At 38.3% G+C, this 25,044-nt stretch overlaps 2 protein-coding genes across 2 annotated transcripts in view; one reads left to right on the forward strand and one right to left on the reverse strand.

Moving 5' to 3' along the window:
- Positions 1–14,871, forward strand: part of Alg11 (ALG11 alpha-1,2-mannosyltransferase) — a 39,906-nt gene extending 25,035 nt beyond the window's left edge. Inside the window, exon 4 of the mRNA XM_071611522.1 lies at positions 14,769–14,871. Within this exon, the coding sequence (XP_071467623.1) occupies positions 14,769–14,836 (68 nt within the window). The 3' untranslated portion in view covers positions 14,837–14,871. The remainder of the gene's footprint in view (positions 1–14,768) is intronic.
- Positions 1–25,044, reverse strand: part of Nek5 (NIMA related kinase 5) — a 58,977-nt gene that overhangs the window by 10,054 nt on the left and 23,879 nt on the right. The window contains exons 11-21 of the mRNA XM_027928940.3: positions 23,537–23,721; positions 20,679–20,745; positions 19,588–19,704; positions 18,508–18,594; positions 16,286–16,378; positions 12,717–12,797; positions 12,404–12,472; positions 10,264–10,390; positions 7,978–8,103; positions 6,366–6,503; positions 3,583–3,691 (exon numbers count right to left, since the gene is read on the reverse strand). Coding sequence (XP_027784741.3) covers positions 3,583–3,691; positions 6,366–6,503; positions 7,978–8,103; positions 10,264–10,390; positions 12,404–12,472; positions 12,717–12,797; positions 16,286–16,378; positions 18,508–18,594; positions 19,588–19,704; positions 20,679–20,745; positions 23,537–23,721 — 1,199 coding nt within the window. The remainder of the gene's footprint in view (positions 1–3,582; positions 3,692–6,365; positions 6,504–7,977; positions 8,104–10,263; positions 10,391–12,403; positions 12,473–12,716; positions 12,798–16,285; positions 16,379–18,507; positions 18,595–19,587; positions 19,705–20,678; positions 20,746–23,536; positions 23,722–25,044) is intronic.

Raw genomic sequence — 25,044 nt, forward strand, 5'->3', positions numbered from 1 at the left:
TGCAATTTGTATTTAGGGTAAAAATGGGAGTTCATAACCCACTTGAATCAAATGTATGAAAGATGATATGTCATGAGCTTTGTAATGTTTTGAACAACCAATAAAAATAAAAAATAATGTTTTAGCCCTTGGAAAAAAAAACTGATATGATTTTTTTAATTGTTATTTTTATATCAGGAGAATGAGAGTGTTTTGTTATACTGTCCTTTGTATTCTCCCAGATTTTTAAAATTTCTTAAAATGTAAAATGAAAATCTAATTTAAATAAATTTACAGATATTTTCAAAATATATATATAAAAAAGTTCACAGCTGTCATTGCTTTAAATATTGTTTTTTCCCCACTCCCTTCTTTGGAAACTCCTTTTACACATGTATTGGACCTTCATGACTCTTAACTTCTTTCACATTTTTCATCATTTTTCATAAAATTATAAGTTGTATTTTGTTATAAACTTGCATGTTGACAATGCATCACGTGTGTGCTGGACTACTACGCAGTGTGCTCTTTGCCTTTGTTTTTCCGCTGAGCTCCGCTCACTCCATCATGGAGGTTCATCTCAACTGATGCCTGCAGATCCAGCTCATTCCCTTTAACTGACAGTTACTCCATCTCTGAATGGACTACTGCAGCAGAGCCTGCCATCTATTCCCACTCAAACCTGACCCTACTGGACATAAGCAGCATTGGATCAAGTCCATCTCATGCCATTGTCAACCTCTTGTTCTGTCCACACCTTGACCTACAGCTGCTCCTATAGCTGCCTCGCTGGGCTCCACAGATGGCAGTGATGTGAGGGACAGAAGAAGGACTCTGTAGAGGGATGATCACTAGACTGAGCCTTGCTGCAGAACCCAGCTGTCCTTGCACATGAGGATGCTGTTGTGTGATAGAGAAATGAGCCTCTTGGCTTCAAGGGAAGCCTGGATCACCAGCTAATACAACTACACACTCCGTTCCCATTCGGAGGGACATTGAGGTCTCCCTTTCATCTGGCAACTCATGTCCTCCTGTGTATCTCCTTGGGCACATGGTGTGAGGAGCTGGAGAATGGATAATGTGGAATCGTGAGTGTTCAGTTTCCAATTCATGTCCTGCACCCGCCCCCAGGAAAAGCCAGTCTTCCCCAGCACCTCGCAGCACTTTGTGTGGTCACTCTCGCCATGTCTGGGTGTTTTGATGTGAATTCCCCAGTTGCTGATGAGAACTGTCTAGCTGTATGTCTTGCCCTGGGCTCTCCTTCAGTGATCGTTCGTGGACTTTGCGTGGCTTTCCACAGGGTGACTTCTTTGTGTGTATTCTTTTCATTTTCTGGACCTATCCTTTGTTGTTTATTTTGGTTGCAACTTCTCTGAGTTGAGTTTGGTTCTTCCACCTCAGACATGGTGTGTATCATCAGATGTAAGTCTTCTAATGCAGGCTCTATATTTCTTTTTTATTTTTCTGTTTGTTCTTTTTCGGTATACATGATGTAAAGTGTATTTTGACGTACTCGTGGAGTTTAACTTATTCTAAATAGGATCCCATTCTTGTGGTTGAACATGATGTGGAGTTACACTGGTTGTATATTCATATATGAACACAGGAAAGTTATGTCCGATTCATTCTGTTGTTCCTCTTCCCATCCATTCTCTTCATTTGCCTTTGTCTAATCTAGTGAACTTCTATATTTCCCTCCCCCGCCCCTTATTGTGTGTTAACATCCAAATATCAGAGAGAACATTCAGTTTTGGATTTGTGGAATTGGCTTATTTCACTTAGTATGATATTCTCCAGTTCCATCAATTTACCAGCTGATTTTAAGTCCTTTGGGTATATATCAAGGAGTTGGATAACTGGGTCAAATGGTGGTGAGGCTCTTTATTTCTTAAGAGAGAAAAATAACCATTCCTTTCTTTTGTGGTGACTCAACTGTTTGTCCTATTGATATTTTTCTTCTTCTCTTTAAAAGTATTGATTTTTCCTATATATATGATTCAAGATTATTTGGTTCTTTTAGAGATCTAATAGTTTTATATCTTATTGCTGTAGAAAACTTTTTTCCTCAGACCTGTCTTCCATTTACTAATTCCTTCATTAACTATATCTATTCAGGTATTTGTTTATTTGTTGAATTTTGGTTTTTTGTCTTTTTATGGTGCTGGGGATGGAACCTAGGGTCTTCAGATTGCTAGGCAAGCACTCTATCACAGAGCTATAACTTCCCAGCCCCTGGGGCTTAAATTTTAATTTCTACCTATAGAATTTTTTCAATTTCCAGAAGTTCTAGTTAGTTAATTATCAAAATTTTTCCTGTGGTTTGAATGTTTGCATCCCCCTAAAATTCAAAACCCAAACCTCCAATGTGATAGTTTTAAGAGATAGGGCCTTTAAGAAGTGATGAGGTCATGAAGGTAAAACCCCAATGAATGGGATTAATGCTTTTATAAAAGAAGCCTGGGGCAACTCGTTTGCCCTCCACCATGTGAGGGCACAACTAAAAGGTGTTATCTATGATCCCCAAAGCCAGCCCCGACCAGATATCGAATCTGTTGAATGCCTCATCTTGGATTTACTGACACCTAGAACAGGAAGTATCTGTTGTTTGTAAGTTACCTGGTCCCGGGTATTTTGTTATAGCAGTCCAGACAAGGCAATTTTCCTGTTCTTCATTGAGGGATTATTTTTTTTCTCTTGTTTCTTTTGTTGTTGGTAGTGGTGGTGCAGGGGATTGAATCCCAGGTTCTTGTGCATGCTAAGCAGGCACTCTACCACTGAGCTACATCTCCAGCCTCCTAATTATTTTAATTGAATAATTTTAAATATTTAGTATTAAAATCTTCATAGGATAATTATATTATCTGAATTTTTTATGGTCTTAATCAACTTGTGTTACTATTTTCTCTAGCAGATTCCAAGTTTCTGCTTTGTTGGTTGAGAAAGGGTTTTGTGATACCGCCCCCAGGCTGGCCTTGAACTGCTGGGCTCAAGGAATCTTCCCACCTCAGCCTCCCAAGTAGCTGGGGCTACAGGCCTGTGCAACTGTGCTAGATTCTATTTTTAAATTTTAAATTGTGAGTTCATCTTCAGCAGAGCTTTGGTGGAAAAAAAAAATACAATGTTTATAACGCCAGAGTGGTTTTTGTTGTACCAGGGACTGAGCTCAGGGCCTCACACATTCTAGGTAAGTACTCTACTGCTAAGCTACATCCCCAGTCCTTTTTGTTTTTTATTTTGAGACAGGGTTTGGCTAAATTGCTCAGGCTAGTCTCAAACTTGCAATCCTCCTGCCTCAGCTTTCTGAGTACCTGGCCTGTACTGTACCCAGCTCTAGAGTGTTTTATATTTATTTCTTTTAGAGATACCAGGAGTATTACTATTCCTTAATGTCAGTTTTAATGTCAGTTTCTCAAGATTTTTTTTTCCTACTAAGGATTGAACTCAGAACCTCACTCATGCTAGACAGGCATTTTACCACTGAGCTATATTTCCAGCCCCAATTTTAGTCTCTCAATGTAAATGTCTCCCAACCATCCAAGCATTGTGATTCAAACTCCAAACCCGAGTGAAGTCAAATCCATGGTTGTATCACGTATCACTTACGTATCATCATCAGAGCCTGGTTCCAGTTGTTCCTCATCTCCTTCAATGCCAGAGGACATTCCCACCTTCCCCTCTTCTTCTTTAGGAAGCCATTGTTTTAATGTTCCTACTGTTAACGAAATGACAGCAAAATTAAAGCAGCTCAGCCTATACACTTGATGAGCAATATACAACAAAAATCCTACAGTTGTATATTGAACCATGAACCTTTAATCATCTCCATTTAAACAGAATAAGAGCCAGGCGCAGTGGCACACACCTGTCATCCCAGTTACTCAGGGGACTGGGCAGAAGGATCACAAGCTCAAGACCAGCTTGACAACTTAGTGAGACCCTGTCCCAAAAAAAGAGAGAGAAAAAAGAAGAGCTAAGGGGCTGTGTAGATCTCTCTGTCCCCTACCATGACAAGTATATGGAAAGATGTTCCATATCATTTATCATCAGGGAAATTAAAATCAAAACCACAGTGAAATATTACCTCATCTCCATTTGGATGACCCCATTAAAAAGCAGAAATGAACATGTGTCTGTGAGGATGTGGAAATATTGGAACTTTTGTGCACTGTTGGTGGCATTGTAAAATGATGCAGCTGCTATGGGAAACAGTCAAAAGCCTAAAAATAGAACTACCACATGATCCAGCTCTCCTACTTTGGGTGTAATATCATTGGGGCTAAGAGAATCAGACCTCTTCAATATGGTAATTTGCTTTGGTTTTGGGTTGGGGGGATGCTACTCGTTTGACTTACAGGAAAAACTTGCCCATCCAGGTACAGGAGGAGACTCTGAAATTCCCTTTTATACCTTAAGAGCAGATTATGGCAGGGAACACAAATGTCGTCCCCCCTATCTGAAATCCCTTTGGTTTTCATAAGATCTCCCACACACACCTTTTCCCCCTTTTTTCTCTCTAGCTTTCATATATGAAAGAAAACACACGACCCTTGATTTTCTGAGTTTGGCTTGATTTGCTTAACATAATGTTCTCAAGTTCCATTCATTTTCCTGAAAATTACATAATTTCATTTTTTTATGGCTGAATAAAATCTCTATTTTGTTTTATTTTTTGTTTATTTATTTTTGCAGTACTGAGGACTGAACCCAGGGCCTTGCATATGCTAGACAAGCACTCTCCCACTGAACTGCATCCCCAGCCCGTAAAACCACTATTTTAAAATCTATAATTTAGCTGTAATCCCAGCAGCTCAGGAGGTGAGGCAGGAGGATTGCGAGTTCAAAGCCAACCTCAGCAATTTCATGAGTCCGTAAGCAACTCAGAGAGACCCTGTCTCTAAATAAATTTTTTTAAAAAAAGCTATAATTTATTACATTTAGGTAACTTTCTAGACATTTTACATGCATTATCTCATTTAATATTTAAAACAATCCATTGAAGTTGACATTTCCATAACTCTGATTTTACAAATAAGGAAATGGAAGATAAGACTGGTTATCATATTGGCAGCAGGAGAGCCAGAAGTTATTCCCATTCTGTCTAAGTACAGTGTCCACTCGTAACAATTATTCAGTGCTGCCTGCCAATATACTGCAAACAGGCTAAAGGTAAGCTCATCGGTGTGTCTCAGTGTGTCTCAGCATTTGCAAGGTCCTGCGTTTGATCCCCCACACCAACAAGATTATCTTGCAAGGAGTAAAACCCATGAAAAATAACTTTTATGGTATTATAAAAGTAAATGTATGTAGTTAAAAATTAAGTGCATACTAGGCTCTCCTTCACTGACAGAAATGAACTACTATTTCTCTTTCATTCACACTCAATATCCTTTAAAAATTTTTTTTAATTTATTTTAGTTATAGATGGACACAGTGCCTTTATTTACTTATTTATTTTATGTGGTACTGAGAATCAAGCTTAGTGCCTCACATGTGCTAAGCAAGTGCTCTACCACTGACCCACAACCCCAGTACCTCTAAAATTTTACGAAAGGAATTTATACCATCATAGTATAAAAATCATAAAACAGTCAAAGGATAAAGTATAGGTAATGATATTTATGTATTGATGGAGAAGAAATGGCTTAGTAATAAATCTAAAAAGCAATTAAATAATAAGTCTTTTAAGCAGGAAGATCATATAAACCCAGAAGTTTGAAGCCAGTCTGGGCACCATGTAAGACTCCAGATAAAAAAAAAAAAAAAGGGCAAAATCTTGCTAAAAATTGAAGACAAAACAAAACAAACTACATCCAGAAGAATTTTATTGCCAAAGGATAGTCATGAGTCCACCTGCAAAACAGTCAGACATAAACTGTCTCTCTCAGGTAAAGCTAAGCAATACTAGATCATCAGCTTCAGAGCTGCTGGCACTTGGCATCAGCTGTCAGCTGGTTATGTTAAAGAAAATGATACTGGCTGGGGATGTGGCTCAAGTGGTAGCACGCTCGCCTGGCATGCGTGTGGCCCGGGTTCGATCCTCAGCACCACATACAAACAAAGATGTTGTGTCCGCCAAAAGCTAAAAAAAAATAAATAAATATTAAAAAATTCTCTCTCTCTCTCTCTCTCTCTCCTCTCTCACTCTCTCTTTAAAAAAAAAAAAAAAAAGAAAATGATGCCCCTGTCCTTGGAAGTTCATGAAGTTCATGTCATTTGTTAATAGCATTTGGGATTCGCTTAGACAAAACAAATTGGCTCCTGAAAAGGATGGATCTCCTCTCAATCTCCTCTCCAGGTTGAAGGAATCGTTATCCACTTTCTGCACCTACAAATCTTTGACAAAATTTCTCAGGGAACTGTTATGTAGTTAAAAATTAAGCGCATACCAGGCTCTCCTTCACTGGCAGAAAATGAGCTGCTTGTAAGAGGTGCTGCTGCCAAAGCATCCATTAAAGTCCCTGGTGCTTCCTGCTGCCACTGCTTCCTATTTTCTGAAACACCTTCAGTCACAATAACTTGGCCATCTAAAGAGGAAACCATTATTAAAAATAAAAATGCTTTTTATTTGAGTTTTTATGAAGTCACAGAATATTAGAACCTTAGATTAATTCCACCCCTTATTTTTTAAATAGAAAACATAGCTGATGGGTAGAAGAGTCTTTTTAGTGGGGGGTTGTAAACTGTCTTTTTGTTCTGATAAAAATTCTAATCTAGCCAGGCATGGTGGCACATGCCTATAATCCCAGCAGCTCAGGAGGCTGAGGCTAGAGGATCGTGAGTTCAAAGCCAGCCTCAACAATGCTGAGGCACTAAGCAACTCAGTGAGACCCTGTCTCTAAATAAAATGCAAAATAGGGCTGGGGATGTGGCTCAGTAGTCAAAGTGCCCTTGAGTTCAATCCCTGGTACAAAAAAAAAAAAAAAATCTATTTGCTTATTTTAAGTTGTGCTTTCAATGTCTTGTTAGATCAGTTGTCTTATCAAATAGTCAATAGTCAATTCACTTACATTTACTTCAGTGGATATACACTCATCCCTTGGTACCCAAGAGGGATTGGTTTTAGGCCCCAAGGTTATAAAAATCTGCAGAGTTCAAGTGCCTTATATATAATGGTACAGCATTTGCACAGGACCTATGCAAATCCTCCCATATACTTTAAATCATCTCTAGATGACTTAAAATACCTAATATGATATAAATAGTTGTTATACTTTATTGTTTAGGGAATAATGACAAGAAAAATAGTTTGTACATGTTCAGTATAGATGCAGGATTTTTTTCTTAATAGTTTTCTTCTGAGGTTAGTTGAATCTGAGGACATAGAAAGCTAACTATACTTACATATTTCAATTTACAGCACAGTTTAAATTTTAGGTCTCTCTCAGTGCCATGTAATCAAGAGGAACACAGGAAATAAGTAATAAAAATCTTTACTGCCTACAAAGATAACTCCCGGCGGTTGCTGTGAACCTCTTCTAAGTAAAGGCTACATCAGAACCTCAAAAATAAATGCAGGAATTGGGCTGAAAATATTATTAAGTCCAAAACATTCCACACATGTAAGTAGCACATTGGTTTACAAAGCAATTTTATGTGCATCTCTGCACTGTGAACTCTCTAAATCTCCTAGGAAAAACTCTTTTACTTAACAATTTTATTGGTGAAAAAAATGACCTGCCATAGAATTACAAGGAAATGATTAGAGAATAAATCAAGTCTACTGCCTTCCTCGGACCTTCTCCCTCTCTTCAAGGATCTTTCCTCCTTTACTGTGCCTGGTTAGGGTGTCCAATTTTCTAGGATAATTATCAGGCAAGTTTCTCTGGGGATGGAGGAGAAACCAAAACAATGTCCTTGCAAAGTGTTTGGTACAAAATTTAAAGGGCTTGTAGTGAGAACTAGAAACTATTCCAACAGTATGAGCATGAGCCACACAGTGGTTTGGGACCCCTAGTCTTCCCTTGCGATCAGTCAACTGGTGCTGATCCAGAGACTCACCATCAGGCACAATGGAGCACGTGGAGGTGACATCAGCAGCTGCCATCATTTGTATCAGAGTCTGAGGCACTCTGGTATCCCACTGCCTCCTGTTTTCTGTGCCAGCAACATTCAGAGTGAAAAACTCTGGGTATAACAAAATAATTCATTAGTTCAAAAGCAACCAAAGTGTGACTAATTGCACCTAACAGTTCTTAGGTAGCTGAGCCAGTATCTATCAGCTGGTATGTGCAAAACCAGAACTGGAACTTATAAGACTGAAATTACAAACATATTTAAATATTCTTTTGCTTTTATTGTTTTTGCTATTATTATTGGTGTGTGATAATGGGGAGTGAACCCAAGGGTACTCTACCACTGCGCAACATGCCCCACCCTTTTTATTTCTTATTTTGAGACAGGGTCTAAGTTGCCAGATTGATCTTGAACTTGTGACCCTCCTGCCTCAGCATCCCAAGTAGATACCTCTCTGGGCTCTTTTATTATTACTGTTTGACTGGCCAATTTAATTAAGTGCTAATAAAATATTAGTGACACAAATGGACAAATTCATTGAGTCATGTATGAAAACTCTTTAATCAGTTTCAACAGAACACAATCTGTTCCATTTTAATTTAAAAAATAACTCATATTTTCTTATTACCATGTTTTCACTATAAGAAAACTAAAAATCATATAAAAAATAAATAAAAATCCACCCATAATCTCACCATCCAGAGGCTATTAAAATTTTATAACATTTTTGTTTTGCTTTAAAACAAACATTGGGCTGGGTGTGGTGGCGTACATCTGTAATCATAGCAATTCAGGAGGCTGAGGTAGGAGGACTGCAAGTTCAAGGCCAGCCTTAGCAACTTAGTGAGGTTCAACATAAAAATGAAAAGGACTGGCGTGTAGCTCAGCGGTAGAGCAGCCCTGGGTTCAATCCCCAGTACCAGGGGCAAAAATGGTCTCCACGTGACATTTGCTCTCATACTTGCTTTTTTCTAGTCAGCTACATATCTTTTTAGGGTTATTAAATATTCTTCTATACAACCATTTTAAAGCAAACATAGTAGTCTGTCTCATAAACAGGTTATAATTTAATTCTTTTTTGCTGGACTTTTAGGACATTAGCAAGTTTTCACTGTTTAAATAATGTTATAATGACTTTATTTATGATGGTGGACATTTATGATTATGTACTCTAAATAAATGATTGAAATAATAATTCTAAGGTCTGGCTTTGTCTTCTTACCAAAGCTTTTTGTTATTAAAGTCAACTCTATTACTAATTTATTCTGTGATTTTTCCTATGAATTTTGAATAGCTACTTCTTCCTTATCATAAAAAATGACCTATTTTCTTTTACTTCATTTTCTAAATGTAACATTTCCACACATACACTGATTTTTTAAAAATTTATTTCATTATACTACATCGGGTCTGGTTTCACAGTTTTTCCTAAATTGTTAACAAGTTGGTCTAGAAGCATTTATTTGAATAATCCTTTGTCTTTCCATTGACTTGGGTTGCTGGCATGCACTATATTATGTATGAGACATACTGAGATTTGTTTCTAAACTCTCACTTCTCCCTGATGCCACGATTACACTGTTTGAATGAGTATAACATATATTTTGATACTTGAAAAGGTAAGTTTTCCTTCACTGCTCTTATTTCTCATAATATTTTGGCTAATTACAAATCTCTGCAATCCTCTGCCAAGATCTTCTCACATCAGGAAAAAAAAAATTCTATTGTGATTTTTATTGAAATTGCCATAAATATATTGAGGAAGCCTATTTCCAATCTAAAGCACTGCTAATTCTCTCCATTTGTCAAGTGGTCTTTACTTGACTAAAATCTTATAGTTTTCTTTGAACGCCCTGCACAACTGTTACAAAGTTTACTCCTGAGTGAACACACACATACACACACACACACAATTTGCTGTTGTTACTGTGAGATCTGAAGACCAACTGGGGAAAATATTCACAATCCACATTATAGGTAAAAGTTTGATTTAAATGAATCTTATAAAGAAAAAAACAAACGTGCTATTTTCAATAGAAAATAAGGCTGTGAGCTTTTCCAGCAGGTAAAGAAAAAGATTGGTAAGTTGGAGCTCCTAGGAGAGGCTGAGGCTGTAGAGAGAACTAGTGAAACTCCTCAAAGTGTGGAGCAGAAGAGGGCGGAGTCTGGGGGTATGCAAAACAAGAACTGGGGGAAGCTGGGCAGACAGAGTTCAAGATGGATTGCTGATGAACAGGCTCCGTCTATCCATAGAGTTCCAGGAACACGTACCTGCTTCTGGGCTACAGAGTTCTTCAAAGGCTTTGTCTGTGTAATCTTCGTGCTCCTTTATACTTTTATGTTCCTTAAACTTCATGCCGTCCTCAAAGGTCAAAGTTTCATTTAGTATGTCCGTTGCCTAAAGCATTTCCACAGTATTTCATGAGAAATAAGCCATGTTGGGGGGAGGATGTCAAAATTGTTGTGTTCCCAATAATATTCAAAAGCAAGACAAACAAATCTATAGAGTTTTAAAAGCTGAACTATAGCCAGGCTCTGTGTTGCAGGCCTGTAATCAGAGTTACTTTGGAAGCTGAGGCAGGAGGATCACAAGTTCAAGGCCAGCCAAGGCAACTTAGTGAGATCAAGTCTCAAAATAAAGAAATAAAAAGGGCTGGGGATATAGCTTGTAGCTCAGTGACAGAGCACTCCTGGGTTCAATCCCTAGTATCACACACACACACACACACACACACACACACACACAATGGAATTACAGTGATTGAGATAGAAACAGCCATGTTTTCATTTCTCCTTCTCAATAGTAATGAGCACTTAATTTTATCTGGACTTTGAAAAGTCTTCAATATTATTCTACTTCGGTTCCATCCCACTGCATCCTCAGGTCCTGCTGTCAGTCTATAACACAACAGTCTTTTATTTGAGACAGGGGGTCTCACTATGTTATCGAGGCTGGTCTCAAACTTCTGGACCTCAGAAGTGATCCTTTTGCCTCAGCCTCTGGAGTAGCCGACACTATATGGGTGCACAAATCAGACCCAACTTCACAGCATTCTCAACTATGTCCCTAAAACTGCTCCTCATACACCACAATCAATACTAAAATGATCAATTTTGTTTAAAGCACATTGATGCATAGAATAAGAGAGGATGAACACCCTGGCAGCTAGTGCTTTTGGAGTCCATTCTTTCATTCTAGCAAGCAGATCTCAGCACCTCCAGTCACAGAAGCCCTGTGGAGGTGCCACTCCCCAGACCTGCTCTGCTCTGATCCCACAGCTCTGGGGCACCTGGAGACCTAATGGATGAACAGAAGTAGGAACTAATTTTCACCATTGTAGTGAAGTCTTTATGTAGCAAAATGCTTGTAAAAATATGAAATGATGACATACAAAAGCTTTTGGTGTCTTGTGGAGGGTTTGGTTTGGGGGGTTGAACCCAGGGCTCAGCATGCTAAACACACATTCTACCACCCAGCTACCCCTCTAGCTCCATAAAGTTTTAAGATAATAAAGAACATGAAGAACTGGGGAGGTAATACAGTGGTAGAGTGCTTGTCTGCATGCCATGTGCAGGGCCCTGGATTCTATCCACAGACAGACAGACAGACACACACATACACACACACACACACACACACACAGAATGAAAAAAAAATAAGTATCAGATATGATCATTCATACTTAAATTTTGGTAATCTAAATGGTGAATTTAGAGAAGGTAAAATGGAACAACAATCAGCTAATTTTGACATTTTTTTAGCAGGTATGATAAAAAATGAGGTAAACAAGATGGGCTGGAGCTGCAGCTCAGGGGTAGAGTGCCTGCCTTGCACGGGAGGTACTGGGTGTGATCCTCGGCACCACATAAAAATAAATAAATAGATGTGCCCATCTACAACTAGAAAAAAAATATTTTTTAAAAGAAGATGTTGAAATCAAGTAATAAAATGAGATTTGGATTTACAAAACATGTGCATTTACTTCTGTGGCAAGGAGAGACCAAATGCATAATTGAGATTTACCCAGAGATATGTACAAAGCTATCAGTAACTAATTAAGACCGAAAATGAATGTGCCCAGGGTATCTGCCCAAGTTTTTTTAGGTCAGTATATTTGTTGTTAACTATGTATCCTGTCTTCTATTTTAATTTGGCAATAATAAAAACATAATAATGTGAGGAAAATAGGTTCTTCATAAAATAAAAATAATTTTAAACATAATAATTTACCTAAGTAAATAACCTCTGTTTAAGAAAAAGAAGAAGAAGGATAAAAAGTATTTGGAAGACTCATTTGAATACTAGAGATCCTTTTAGGAATATTTAAGCAATTTTTCCCTACAGCCTGTGAAACAATTTCAAGAAACTTAAGACACACTCATTTTCTCATGTGTGTACTTAACAACATACCTTTTCCTCTTGGAGGGGGTTTTCATCAGAAATACATTTGTCTAAATTAATTTCAAACTTCACTCCTCTCTACAAGAAAACAAGGGGAAAAATCCTTTAATTTAGCAATTCAATAAAAGCCTTAATATAACAACTCCCTAGATCAATTTATTTTAATATTACATATACTTAAAACCATTAGTCTAACATCACAAAGTAGGGCTATTCCATAAAATAACAAGAGGTGTGGGGAATCACATGGGTGACCCAGACTGCAGGTGTGGACCCCCAGCCAGCTTCTCACACAGAGCCAAAAGACAAAAATGTGGATTACCTTAGCTTTATATTTCTGTTCTGGAATTTTGCTTTCCTTTATGTTCTGAAGCCTCATTTTTTTCAAGTCTCTTTCAGTGTCCTGAAAGTTTAGAGGAAAAAAATGATTCTATCACTTAATATTGAACAATAATATTTTCACAACCTCAGAATTCACAGCCTTGTATGTTTACATGATTTTATTTCTAGATTGAATCTGATGATAGATTTTAGAATAAAAACATGCCTTTGTAAAGGAAAGTTAATATCAAAAACCAAAGCAGAATGTCAATCAACAAATACTCATACATTAAACACTGACATTTCAATGGGTAAAAATTCTATAATGTGACAAAGCTCATCCTCCCAGTGCAGTCTAATCCAATCAGATCCAATTCAACAACATAAATGTGATGGTTGGGGTATAGCTCAGTGGAAGAGTGCTCGCCTAGTGTGCACAAGACCCTGGGCTCAATCTCCAGCACCAAAGAAAAAAATAATAACTTTTTTTTTTTCAGTGCTATGGATCAGATCCAGGGATTTGCACATGCTAAGTAAACACTCTATGGTCCAGACGCCTAGGCAATGATTAGCAGAGTGAAGATAGCTGCGAGGGCCCTTGCTGACATGGAGCAGAATAGTTAATAAATGAGTTGACAAATTAATGACATAATTTCAGAAGTACTATAAAAGAAAGTGAAATAGGGTAATAGAATAGAAATGAGTAGGGGAGGAGAGTAACACGGGAGAAGCTATTTGGCATTTGATTCAAGGTAGAGAGTGATATTGGGCGTCAGTATAGGAAGTAGACGTCTGGCTGGGGAAAGCATTGGGGATAGTGGGGTGAAAGCCCCAAAGCAGGTTTGTAACCTCTCAGATCTCTTCTAACTCCAGAATGGAGCTCTTGGTCGCCTCACACACCCAAGAAGTGGTATTGCATTCTGCTTGTAGTCAGGACACAGTACCAGGCACCAGAGTCACTCCCCAACTGAAACAACCCCAAAGCCACATCAAGTACAGAAGCAATAATGGTTTTAACACATTAGACAGCCAGAATGAAAAATGAGGATACTTGAGAAACGGGATGTGATGAGCCCTCCAACTGTCCCCATCCAGGGGCACTTTACCACTGAGCTACATTCCCAGCCCTTTTTAGCTTTAATTTTGAAACAGAGTCTCACTAAATTGCTAAGATGAGCATGGAACTTTTGATCCTCCTGCCTCAGCCTCCTGAGCCTTGAGGATCACAGACCTGAGGCGCCACACCCAGCACCCCCCCAGCCCCTCCTGCCCCCCCCCCCCCACTAAGTCTCCAGAGAGTTTGCAGGCCTTGGTGGAGGGATGCTGAGACTGGCAGACTCCCTTCCGTGAGGAGACAAAGCTGTGAACTTGGGGATCTTAAGGCTCTAGAGTCTGAATGGTAGAGTCCCAGAGAGGAGGGAGCTGTGCCAAAAGAGAACTGGAGCTCTCCTACAGCCTGTGGGAACGTATCAGTTCAACCACTTTGCAAACCTATTTGGCAGTTTCTTAAAAAGTTAAACATACCAGTCAGATGTGGTGGTGCCTATCTGTAGTTCTAGCTGCTCAGGAGGTTGAGACAGGAAGACTGAGAGTTTGAGATCTGCCTAGGCAACACAACAAGAGTCTATTTCTTATTTTAAAAAAGAGGGGTGTCTGGGGATATAATTTGGTGGTAGGACACTTGCTTTGCATGTGTGAAGCCCTGGGTTCCATCCCCAACACTGAGGGGAAAAGAAAGGTTAAATATAAATCTATTATATAATCCAGTCACTCCTGTCCACTCTATTTATCCAAAAGAAAGAAAAGAATCATATGTTCACACAAAAACTTATATGTTTATTTGTAATAAGCTGGAAACAACCGAAATATCCATCTATAGCTGAATGGATAAACAGATTTTGATACAGTCACTTGATGGAATATATTCAGCAATAAAGAGGAATGATACTATTGATAGGGGACAGACAAATGTGAATGGTGGGAACAGGAGGTTAAGGGAATAATTCTACAAAATGAGCCCACTGTGCTGACCCCCACATGTTTTCTTTTCTAGGAAGCGATTTACCTGCAGCCCTGCCTGGCTTCAGTGGACAGGATATGTCACATTCCTCAGCAAACTAACTGTTATCTTCAAGAGAAATGCAGGCCCAAAATAATGTCGATAAAAGGAATCCAAGTTACCCTGAAGGGAGAGACTTTTGTGACCCTTTTTGCAGACTAGATCCCGAAACTTTGGGAGATAAGGATAATTCCTCCTAACCATAAAATCTGTAAGAATTCTTACAGATTGGTTAACAATCCAAATGATAATGCGTAAGCATGGGCCAAAATGACATAGAGTTGTCATAGCAGTGGGGACTTGAAAGTCTGATATCATCCTGCTGTCAGTCAAAAGTGGACCTGGATAGGACTCTCTGGAAACTTCTCTGATTCCCCTATGAAACTGGAGTGCAGGAAAGGCACACTGTCCCTCTCCTCTCTGAGAAGACCCACTCCCTCCCAAGAGTGTCCCCTTTCCCCTTTTCCATCCCTTCTAATAAACTGATTGCCCATTACTATGAGTGACACATCTAAAATTTTTCTGACTTGATCATAAGAATTGAGGTTTTAAGGGGGGTCTTTGTGCTGCCTCAGTTTCCTGGAAGACCTCAGCCTGTAACACTATTAATATCAAAAAGTGGATAAATCTCAACATTTATTATGTCAAATGAAGCCAGACATAAGAAAGCAAGTATAGTATGGTCCTATTCATAGGCTGTAAACTAACCCAGAAAGTACAAAGTAAACTAGTGACAAACAGCAGATCTGATGTGAGAGGAACAGCAGCATGAAACTGGAGAAAGAAACTGACAAAGAGAGCTCTGAGTTTTTAAAAGGCCCCCACAAGATTCTGTTGCACAGTGAGAGATAAGAACCACCAGGCTAGAGCAATCTTGCAGAGAAGCTCGTTGGTATGGTTTAGATATGAGGTGTCCCCAAAATCTCATGTGTGAGACAATGCAAGAATGTTCAGAGGAGCCAGGCATGATGGCACAAGCCTGTAATCCCAGCAACTTTGGAGGCTAAAGAAGAGGATCACAAGTTCAAGGCCACCCTTAGCAACTTAGGGAGGCCCTAAGCAACTTAAAAAAAAAAATTAGAAAGGGCTGGGGATGTGATCCAGTGATTAAATTCCCCTGGGTTCAATCCCTGGTACCAAAAAGAGAATGTTCAGAGGTGAAATGACTAGATTATGAGAGCTGTAACCTAAAGGTGGATTAAACCACTGATAATGGATTAAGTGTGTGGTAGGCAGGTAGGGTGTGGCTGGAGGAAGTAGGTCAATGGGTTTATATTTTGTCTCTGGTGACTAGAGCTCTCTCTCTTCTCTTAGCCACACCCTTCCTCCAAGATGTTCTGCCTCACCTCAGGCCCAGAGCCATGGAGTTGGCCAAGCATGAACTGAACCTCTCTGAAAGTGTGAGCCAAAATAAACTTTTCCTCCTCTAAAACTGTTCTTCTCAAGTCCTTTGGTCATGGCAACAAAAATGCTGACTAAAACACATGTATATCTAGCAACAGGGGTCTTACCTGCACAGATGCTTCCTCCTCAGGTGCTTCTTGGTGGATGGGCAGGCCACTCTTCTTCACCAAATAGGTGTGATGACTGATTTTTGAGTTCTCCTTAACACAAGAATGATTCTGCATGAATGCTGAAGGCAACTTCCTAACCCTCCACCAGGGTCTGAGTGGGTCTAGTGAGAGACACATCCCTGCTGACAGAGACTGGATAAAGCCTGTGTGTGTGTGTGTGTGTGTGTGTGTGTGTGTGTGTGTGTGTTGCTGGGGATTGAACCAGAGCCTCATGCATGCTAGAAAAGCACTCCACTGAGCTATACCTCAGGCCTAGAGCCTTATAATTCCTTTTCCCTGTGGCTGCTTCCAGCATTCCTTAAATTCTTCTTTCATAATCTTTCTAGAAATGTCTGCTACCCAGTGCTTGCCTAGGATGCCTGGAGTTCTGGTTTCAATCCCCAGGACCACCAAATCAAAATGTCTGCTACCCATCTTCCTTGGACTCAGGTTTCCTATCACAGACCTGCCTTAAATATAAGGTTGATACCAGCACAAGGCTCCCCATCACGAACAAAACCTCTGCTCTGGAGAGAACCACCCCAAGCTGCCCTTCCAGCACATCCTGTTGGAATCTTTGCATGGTTCTTCCAAAGCTTTCTCCTTAGCTCGGCCTCTAAATTCAACTTTTCTTCTCAGACCTTCCTCCTCTTACTCAGCCTTCTTATCTTTGCTCCTGTGCACATAGCTCAACTATAGTCAGTCTTGCTTGTTCTATCATTGTTTCATATATTGTCTTATCTTTCCGACTGTTTATGAGTAGAACTACATCTGCTAGAAAGAACAAAGGTGTCAGAGTCAGATTTAAATATGTATGTATATATGTGCTGGGGATCAAACCCAGGGCCTCATACATGCTAAAAGGGAGCTCTACCACTGAGCTACATTCCCAGTTCCAGAGTCAGATATTTTAATATTCAATCTGCCTTGTAATATCTAAGTCATTCAACTTCTCTGTTTGGGGTCTAAATGAGATAGGATATGTGAAAACTCTAGCCTGTATTCTTACACATACAATTGAATTGGGCCATATGCTCATTTAATTTATTGTAATTCCGCCATATGCACTAGAGGTGGAGGAACATGGTGGGAAGAGTGAGAGAGAGAAAGAGATATCAATTTCTGTTGTGTGGGTTCTACTCAACAAGCACACAGCCAAGTGGTGGGAGATGGGAGACGACAGATCTCTCATAGGAGGGGCATTCCAGAGCACACCTAGGATTAAAATACCCAAGTGATTTTCATACTGCATACTCAAGACACAGGCTAGCTGCTTCATCTACTGAAGAAGCAGCAATCTGCTACAGTTCTGGAAAAGATCAATTTCCAATGTGGCACCTTTACAGAATTTTTAAGAATCATTCTCAGCTATATTTAAATTTTGCCTTTTTCAGTCTTGCATCACTTAACGATAGGAATATGTTCTGAGAAATGCATCATTAAGTGACTTTGTCATTGTGTGAACATCAGAGACTGTAGTTACACAAACCAAGCTACAACATCACTAGGGAGTATAATCTTATTGGACCTCCATTATATATATGGTTCATTACTGACCAAAACCTATGCTGCTCATGACTGTATAGACTTTAGAACATTCGGCCTGCCCATATTGAACTGAATCAACTCTAGATGTTTGGTTTTATTCCTCCTTACGAACATGAATTTATTCTCATTTTGAATTTTCTGCATCTGATCCAGATCTGGCCTGAAGTAGTTGCTCAGTAAATACTGATTAAAAAGGAAGAAAATCAATAAGTATGTGTGTTTGTGTTTGTCTGTGTGTATGTGTATGCGGTACTGGGCATTGAACCAGGGACTTGTGCATGCTAGGCAAGTGTTCTACCACTCAGTTACACTCACAACCCTTTTTGTTTTGAGACAGGGTCTCACTAGTAAATCATAATAAAATGAAGCTTTTATTTGGTCTGATAGCTTTCCTATTTAAAAAAGAATTTTGTATGCTTTTATCTATAATAAAACTTTATCCTATCTACAAAGAGATCATTACTTTTTGTTTTCCTTTTTGGTGCTGGGGATTAAACCCAGGGCCTTGGGCATGCCAAACAAGAGATCTACCACTGAGCTACACGCCTGGTTCAAGATCATTGCTTTTAACACCTACTCTTTTAGACAGTTCTTAATTGACAGAAGTGTTTCCTCTAGAAGAGTGAATTTACCTCCCGCTCTCTTCCCATCTTCCTTCTAATTTCCTTCATGTCACTGTGGTATTGTTGGCGTATTTCCTCTAACTGTTTCCAATATTCCTGCAAAACAAAAACGAAGTGTTTGTGAACAACATTCATGAAACATATATAATGAAATAACATATAATGAAAATAACCTCTGTCTAGCCTACAATTTTTTTAACATATAATATAAAATAAACATTAGAAAACCTGTGGCTGCTTAAGATGATAATCTGCCTTATTTTGACTGTGGCATTTCACATCCTGTGAGTGATACACTGGTGTGGGATACAGAGCTCATGTTCATATATAACCACAAATGAATTAATGATGTAAAGTTATTTTACACATTTTAATTTTATATATAATCTAATTATGGTTAATATGTGTTAAGTCCTACCTCCTTTCCAGTGTCTCTGAATGTGACCCTATTTGGAAATAGGGTCATTGCATATGTAATTAGTTTAAATGAGGTCATGCTGGTCCTTAGTTCAATGTGGCTGGTGTTCTTTCAAAAAGACAGCCATGTATAGACACAGATCTAAGGAGAAGGCCGCGCAACAAAGGCGGAGTCTAGAGTTCTGTTGCTGTAAGCTGAGGAGTGCCAAAGATTGCCAGACAAGCTAGAAGCTAGGAAGAAGCAAAGAAGGATTCCCTTATAGACTTCACAGGGGGCATGGGACTGACAACACTTTGGTGTTAGACAATAAATTTCTGTTATTTTAAACCACCCAGCCTATTGTACTTCCTTACACCAGATTTGGCAAACTAATAAAAATTCTAAATAGGTTATCGAAAGTTACTTTATCAATCCAAGGAAAGAGGCCTTATGAATTTAGCTATGTTGTATTCTCTGAGCAAATGAAATAGCTACTCCTGCTCCTAAAACACCCAGCATAGTGCTTAACAGATTGTGTGTGTACAGCGCACTCCCAGGCACCCTGTGGGAAACAGAAGCAGCACCCTAGGACAGAGCAAGACAGAGACACGGAAACAATGTTAGGAGCTGAGGGTGTAGAAAACAAACAAACAACACACAATCGTAGCCCTGGTATTGGACCATTTTTTAACCTGGTCCTTCATTTCGTTTTTTCTAAACCGCAGCTCCTGGAATCGAGGCTTTTCTTCATGCCTTCTAATCTCTTGTCTCTGGTTGTGATTTGGCTCAGCAGAAGATGGACGAAGACCCTGTTTATTGAATGAAATCATTTATAAAGCATTCTTGCATTTTGGAAACATCTTCTGATTTGATCTTAACTTTATCTGACAGATAAAAATACCACCGAGAAAACTTGGTAGTGGGGAATTATTTTGTGGCAAGTAGTAGAAATTTCTTTTAATTTAAGTATGAAACACTGAACACTTTTTAAAAATGCAAACATTTATGGTCTTTATTCTAAGCAACTGATATTTTATGCTATCATTCGAGACACCAATATTTCTCTTCTGAAGTGGTAAATTATAATTGTGAAATTAAAGCTGTGTGACTAGGTAGAGTCCATTAGAACTCTACTTTTGAGCAGTTCAAAATATGAGTGACACAAATGGGATGTGTTTGCAGCCTGGGCTCAGCCCCAGAATTCTGAGACAGTACTAAAGGTTAAAGGTTAACTTTTCAACTCAAATAATTATTTTTTTTAAATTTTTTTTTTTTAGTTGTAGATGGACACAATGCCTTTATTTATTTTTGTGGTGCTGAGGATTGAACTCAGTGCCTCACATGTGCTAGGCAAGCACTCTGCCACTGAGCCACAACCCAGCCCTGTAATTACTTTATTTAATGTGTAGAAAAGTCTTTAATAAAATACAATCATAGCTAGCTCAAAAAATGAATAAAACAGGATCAAAGAAGTGCAACACTGAAAGGGACCAGGAGAAGGTCCTTCACTCCAAAGTGATCATTCATAGAAAAGGAAGTTGAGGCTCAGAAGGGTTGTTCAAGGTTAACAGCAATTGTTAGATCCAGGGACAAAACCAGGCTTTCCAGACTCTGATTCAAACTTCTTCCCATTATTATTCTGTAGCAATTAAAAATTAGGGAAAGATGAAAGGTAGTCTTGCCCTTCTAGTGGAATAAACTCTGACTTAAAGATCCATGAATATGTGCAAATAGAGAAACCAGCAAATTTCTAATTGCCTCCCATATTTAGTATTTTACTTACCAATTGCTTTTCCACTTTTAACTTATATTGTTGAGCTTCAATTTTCCTTTGAAGATACTCAGCAGGCCTTAGGAAATAAGGAAGTTCAGTTTGAGTAGAATTTTAACTACCCTTAGGCACCAATGTGACAAGTGGATTTTCAGTTTAGTAATGAAATTCACAATGCACCTTTGGCTTTTTTTTTTTTTTTCCTTTTTGAACCAGGGATTGAATTCAGGGTTGCTTAACCACTGAGTTACACCCCAGCCCTTTTTAAAATTTATTATTTTGAGACAGGGTCTCATTAAATTGTTTAGGGTCTTGCTAAGTTGCTGAGGTTAGCTTTGAACTTATTATCCTCCTGCCTCAGCCTCCTGAGCCTCTGGGATTATAGGGGTACACCACCATGCTCAGCCCACCTTTAAGTTTCAAGTTCAAGAAGTGTAGGTCAAAATTATAGAATGTTCACAAAGAATTTCTTATAATTATAGTTTGCTAAATAAAAACTACTACATTTCAGAACACAGGATGAACTATGTGATAAAATATTTGATGATACCAGTAATTTCTAGGGTTTCCAAAGACAGAGCTATAATGTCAGAAATAACTCTTTAAGGAATATCACAATGAGAGGTCCCCAATTTACAGAGTCAAGTTAATAGTCAGGTGTTTTAAAAGTACCATCAATGAATGATAACTAGTTAAAGTTCCTACATCTTAGTTCCTCACCTGTAAAATGGACACAATGCCATTTAACAGGAATTGAAATGGGGTTTAGAGGAGATCAGGCCTGTGAAGGTGTCTGGCCCCTGTCTATCACACAGAAAGCGCTTGAACTGAAAAAAGAGCTAAGCTGTAGCACTCATTCCTTGAACCCTTGAAAGAACCAACTGGAATAGTATATTCATTAGAAAAAATATCCAAAAGACATTCTCTCTACCCCCTCTGCCCTGAATAAACCCTGTTCCTCTAGCTCATGGCCTTGAATGGGAGTTCCATAGGAGCAAAAGCTGGGAGCAATGGGGAGGGTAGAACAAGGAAAAGGTAACTACTCACCAGGGGGTATCCTGGGATACAACAAGATTGAGCTATGACAGGGCAGGGACATGTAGGAAGAGAAGGAGTTTCTAACATTTCATGTGAGAGTTTGGGAGATAAATAATTCAGAATCACAACAATTGATAGTTTGGCAGTTCCAATATCTAGACAAAGAATGGAAGATCTATTTTTCCAGGTCTGAGAAAAGATGAAGGGAGTTTTCTGACTGTTCCCAGTTTGCAGGGAAAATTCATATCCCTTACTAATTAAGTCCTACATGAGTATTACAGTTTGAACTAATGGAACATATAATTTGTTTTGATCAAGTGGGTAATTTGAAACACGTTATGATGATGAATAAAACCATACCAGCACCCATTTTATTTTATTTTTTAAAATATTTATTAGTTGTTGATGGACCTTTATTTATTTATATGTAGTGCTGAGGATGAAACCCAGTGCTAGGCAAGCGCTCTGCCACTGAGCCACAACCCCAGCCCAACCCATTTTATCTTTAAAATTAAAATGTCTACTTTTCCCATTGTGAATTCCTGAAGAAATCATTCTTCTACCACTCTTCCTCATCTAATTTTCACTAATTATTGATGAGATTACTATTACATAGTGATTCATTACATACGATTCATCCAAAATTTCACTTGCATGGCATGTATGAGGTTCTGGGTTCAATCTCCCAAGATATACATGTGCGCTCACACATACATACACACACACACACTCAACAATAAATAACCAAAGTTAACAAAGTTAGCAAATCGCTAGCCCTGAACAACAACGAGAACAACAACAACAAAAAGTGATAGCAAAAAACATTTAAAAAAAATAAAGTGAGGGTGTATGTAGGTCAGTGGTAGAGTGCTTTCCTAGCATGCAGGAGGCCCTGGGGTTTTGTTTTGCACAATGCAAAAACAAAACCACCTCTCAGACTTAGGTCTTTATGCCTGTGATGGCTATCCATCATTTTGAACACAGGAACACTGATATTAGAGTAAAAAACAAAACAAACAAGAAAAGAATAAAAAGAAAATACTATATATCTGCAGAAATTTGTTAGGGTAAACTTTTAATTAAAGGCAGTTTCAGTATAGTATTCTTTTTTGAATGTATACATATTTTGAACCTCCCTAGAATATAAACGCTGAATGAAATCTATTTCACTTTTCTAATATTCTTAAGTGATCATTTGGTTTTAATAATTAAATTATTAATGATTCTTATGAATAAACTCCTTGGAAAATGAAATAAATACAACTGTTTTATTCACCCCTTGGGAGTAAAACTCACTAGGAAGAAGGAGAAAAAAAACATTAAAAATTCAAGAATGTGCCTGTAAATCCCAGTGACTGGGGAGGCTGAGGCTGGAAGATGGCAAATCTATGGCCAACCTTAGCAAGACTCTGTCTTAAAATAATAAAAAAGGCTAAGGATATGGCTCAGTGATTAAGCTGCCCCTGGGTTAAAAAATATATAAATATACATATATCGAGAAAATGAAGCTTGCTTACAGTTAAATGGCTCTATAAATAAGAAAATAAGCTACACCATATTTGAGATGAAAAAAGGGCCAAGAAATTGAATGAAGAGTTTAAAGTGAAGATTTTATAAATTCTTCCTCAATTATTTGTTTTAGGAGAATTTAGAAGGATTTTAGAAAACAGAGCTGATAAATGAGACAGAGGATCTTTTGAGCCCAGGAATTCGATACCAGTCTGGGCAACTCAGCAAGACTCTGTCTCAAAACCAACAGACAAAAAAAAAAAAATGCTGATACACAAAAGTATTTTCAGAGGATAAAGGCTTAGGTTAGACTGCCACATTACCATTGAGCAGGTGACGGACTGTGACTTTCTTCTTGATTAGAATTCTCCTCAGTTCCAGAGTCTTTCTGAAGAACGTAGTGATCACTTGGTTCACAGGCTCTCTTCCTCAACAAGTCAAGTCGAGCATAATAAAAATCATAATGTCCACAAACTGCATCAAGTTTGGGCCTTTCTATCATTTTTATCTGAGAGATTGAAAAGAAGAGGGAAGATTGTGTGTGTGTGTGTGTGTGTGTGTGTGTGTGTGTGTGTGCTGGGGATTGAACCCAGGGCCTAATGCATGAAAGTTAAATGGCTATCTACCAACTGAGCTGTATCCCCACCCCCAGGAAGATTCCTTTTAAAGACATCGTATAAATCTATAATTGACCATTTGATGGCTACCATGACCAAGCATTGAAAGTAGATTTTTGTTTTTATTCTAGACCTGTTTTTAGAGAAAAAATGATGTTAGAGCCCCCAAATCCTAGAATTGAAAAGACCTTAGAAATCTAAGTACTTGAGTACAGCAGTTTATAATTATAATCTTTTTTGTAATTTCGAATCACATATATTTTCATGTCTAGTATGTGAAAAATATTTAATATGCCCAGCCAAGGTCTGAAAGTTTACTCATAATTATTGTTTTCTATTTTAAAAAAATTTTTTTTTTAGTTTTCAATGGATTTTTTATTTATTTATATGTGGTGCTGGGGATCAAACCCAGAGCTTCACACATGCCAGGCAAGTGCTCTACCACTATCACAGACCTATTGTTTTCTATTTTTTATAAACTTTCTTATACCTTACTGTACTTTATGGGAGAATAAAAGCTAAAGTGCAACTCACAGATTTGGGGGTTTGTCTTACTGGTGGTTTCTAATAAATTGAGTAAAAGCAAGGTATCAGGGCTTGAAAAATAGAAGATGCTGAATCACTGAGTCATTCTTGCTGAGAAAACACCAGGAATACAAAGGTTGGAATGGGCATAATAACCCTCTAAGCTATTCCTCCCTACAGCACACTCTTCCCAACCAGAAACACAAGTTTATTTCATCCCAGAGACAAGCAGAGGTCAATACATTAGAAGATAAGAATCAGGCCATATTCAGATAAGAAAGCCAGACAAGACCTGAGCTAAAGAACAAAGTGTCCTGATTTAAGTTTGAATTTGACAACTCTGCCTGTTTAACAGTTGCTAATAAAAGAGGGGGGAAAAAAAGAGATCAAGTCCCTGTAAAGACCTAAGTAGTTGGGAACATAAATAACCAAACAAACAATTAAAACTTAAATGTTCTCCCTGAAAGGAAGGAAAATGTTACATCCTATGTTCTTTGTTAAGCTATCTGGCTCACATGTTAGCTGGAACATGGAATTACATATACCTGACCCTCTTCAACTTACATAAATGGCTCTTTTTTATAGTTCTATTTAAATACTAAGATACATATAAAACTTGGTTTATTGGTCTATACAGAAATTGTATGTTTATTTTTAAAATCTTTGAAAGTGAAAAGTAGTTACAATTA

This window comes from Marmota flaviventris, chromosome 4, assembly GCF_047511675.1.
Source record: "Marmota flaviventris isolate mMarFla1 chromosome 4, mMarFla1.hap1, whole genome shotgun sequence".
NCBI lineage: Eukaryota > Metazoa > Chordata > Mammalia > Rodentia > Sciuridae > Marmota > Marmota flaviventris.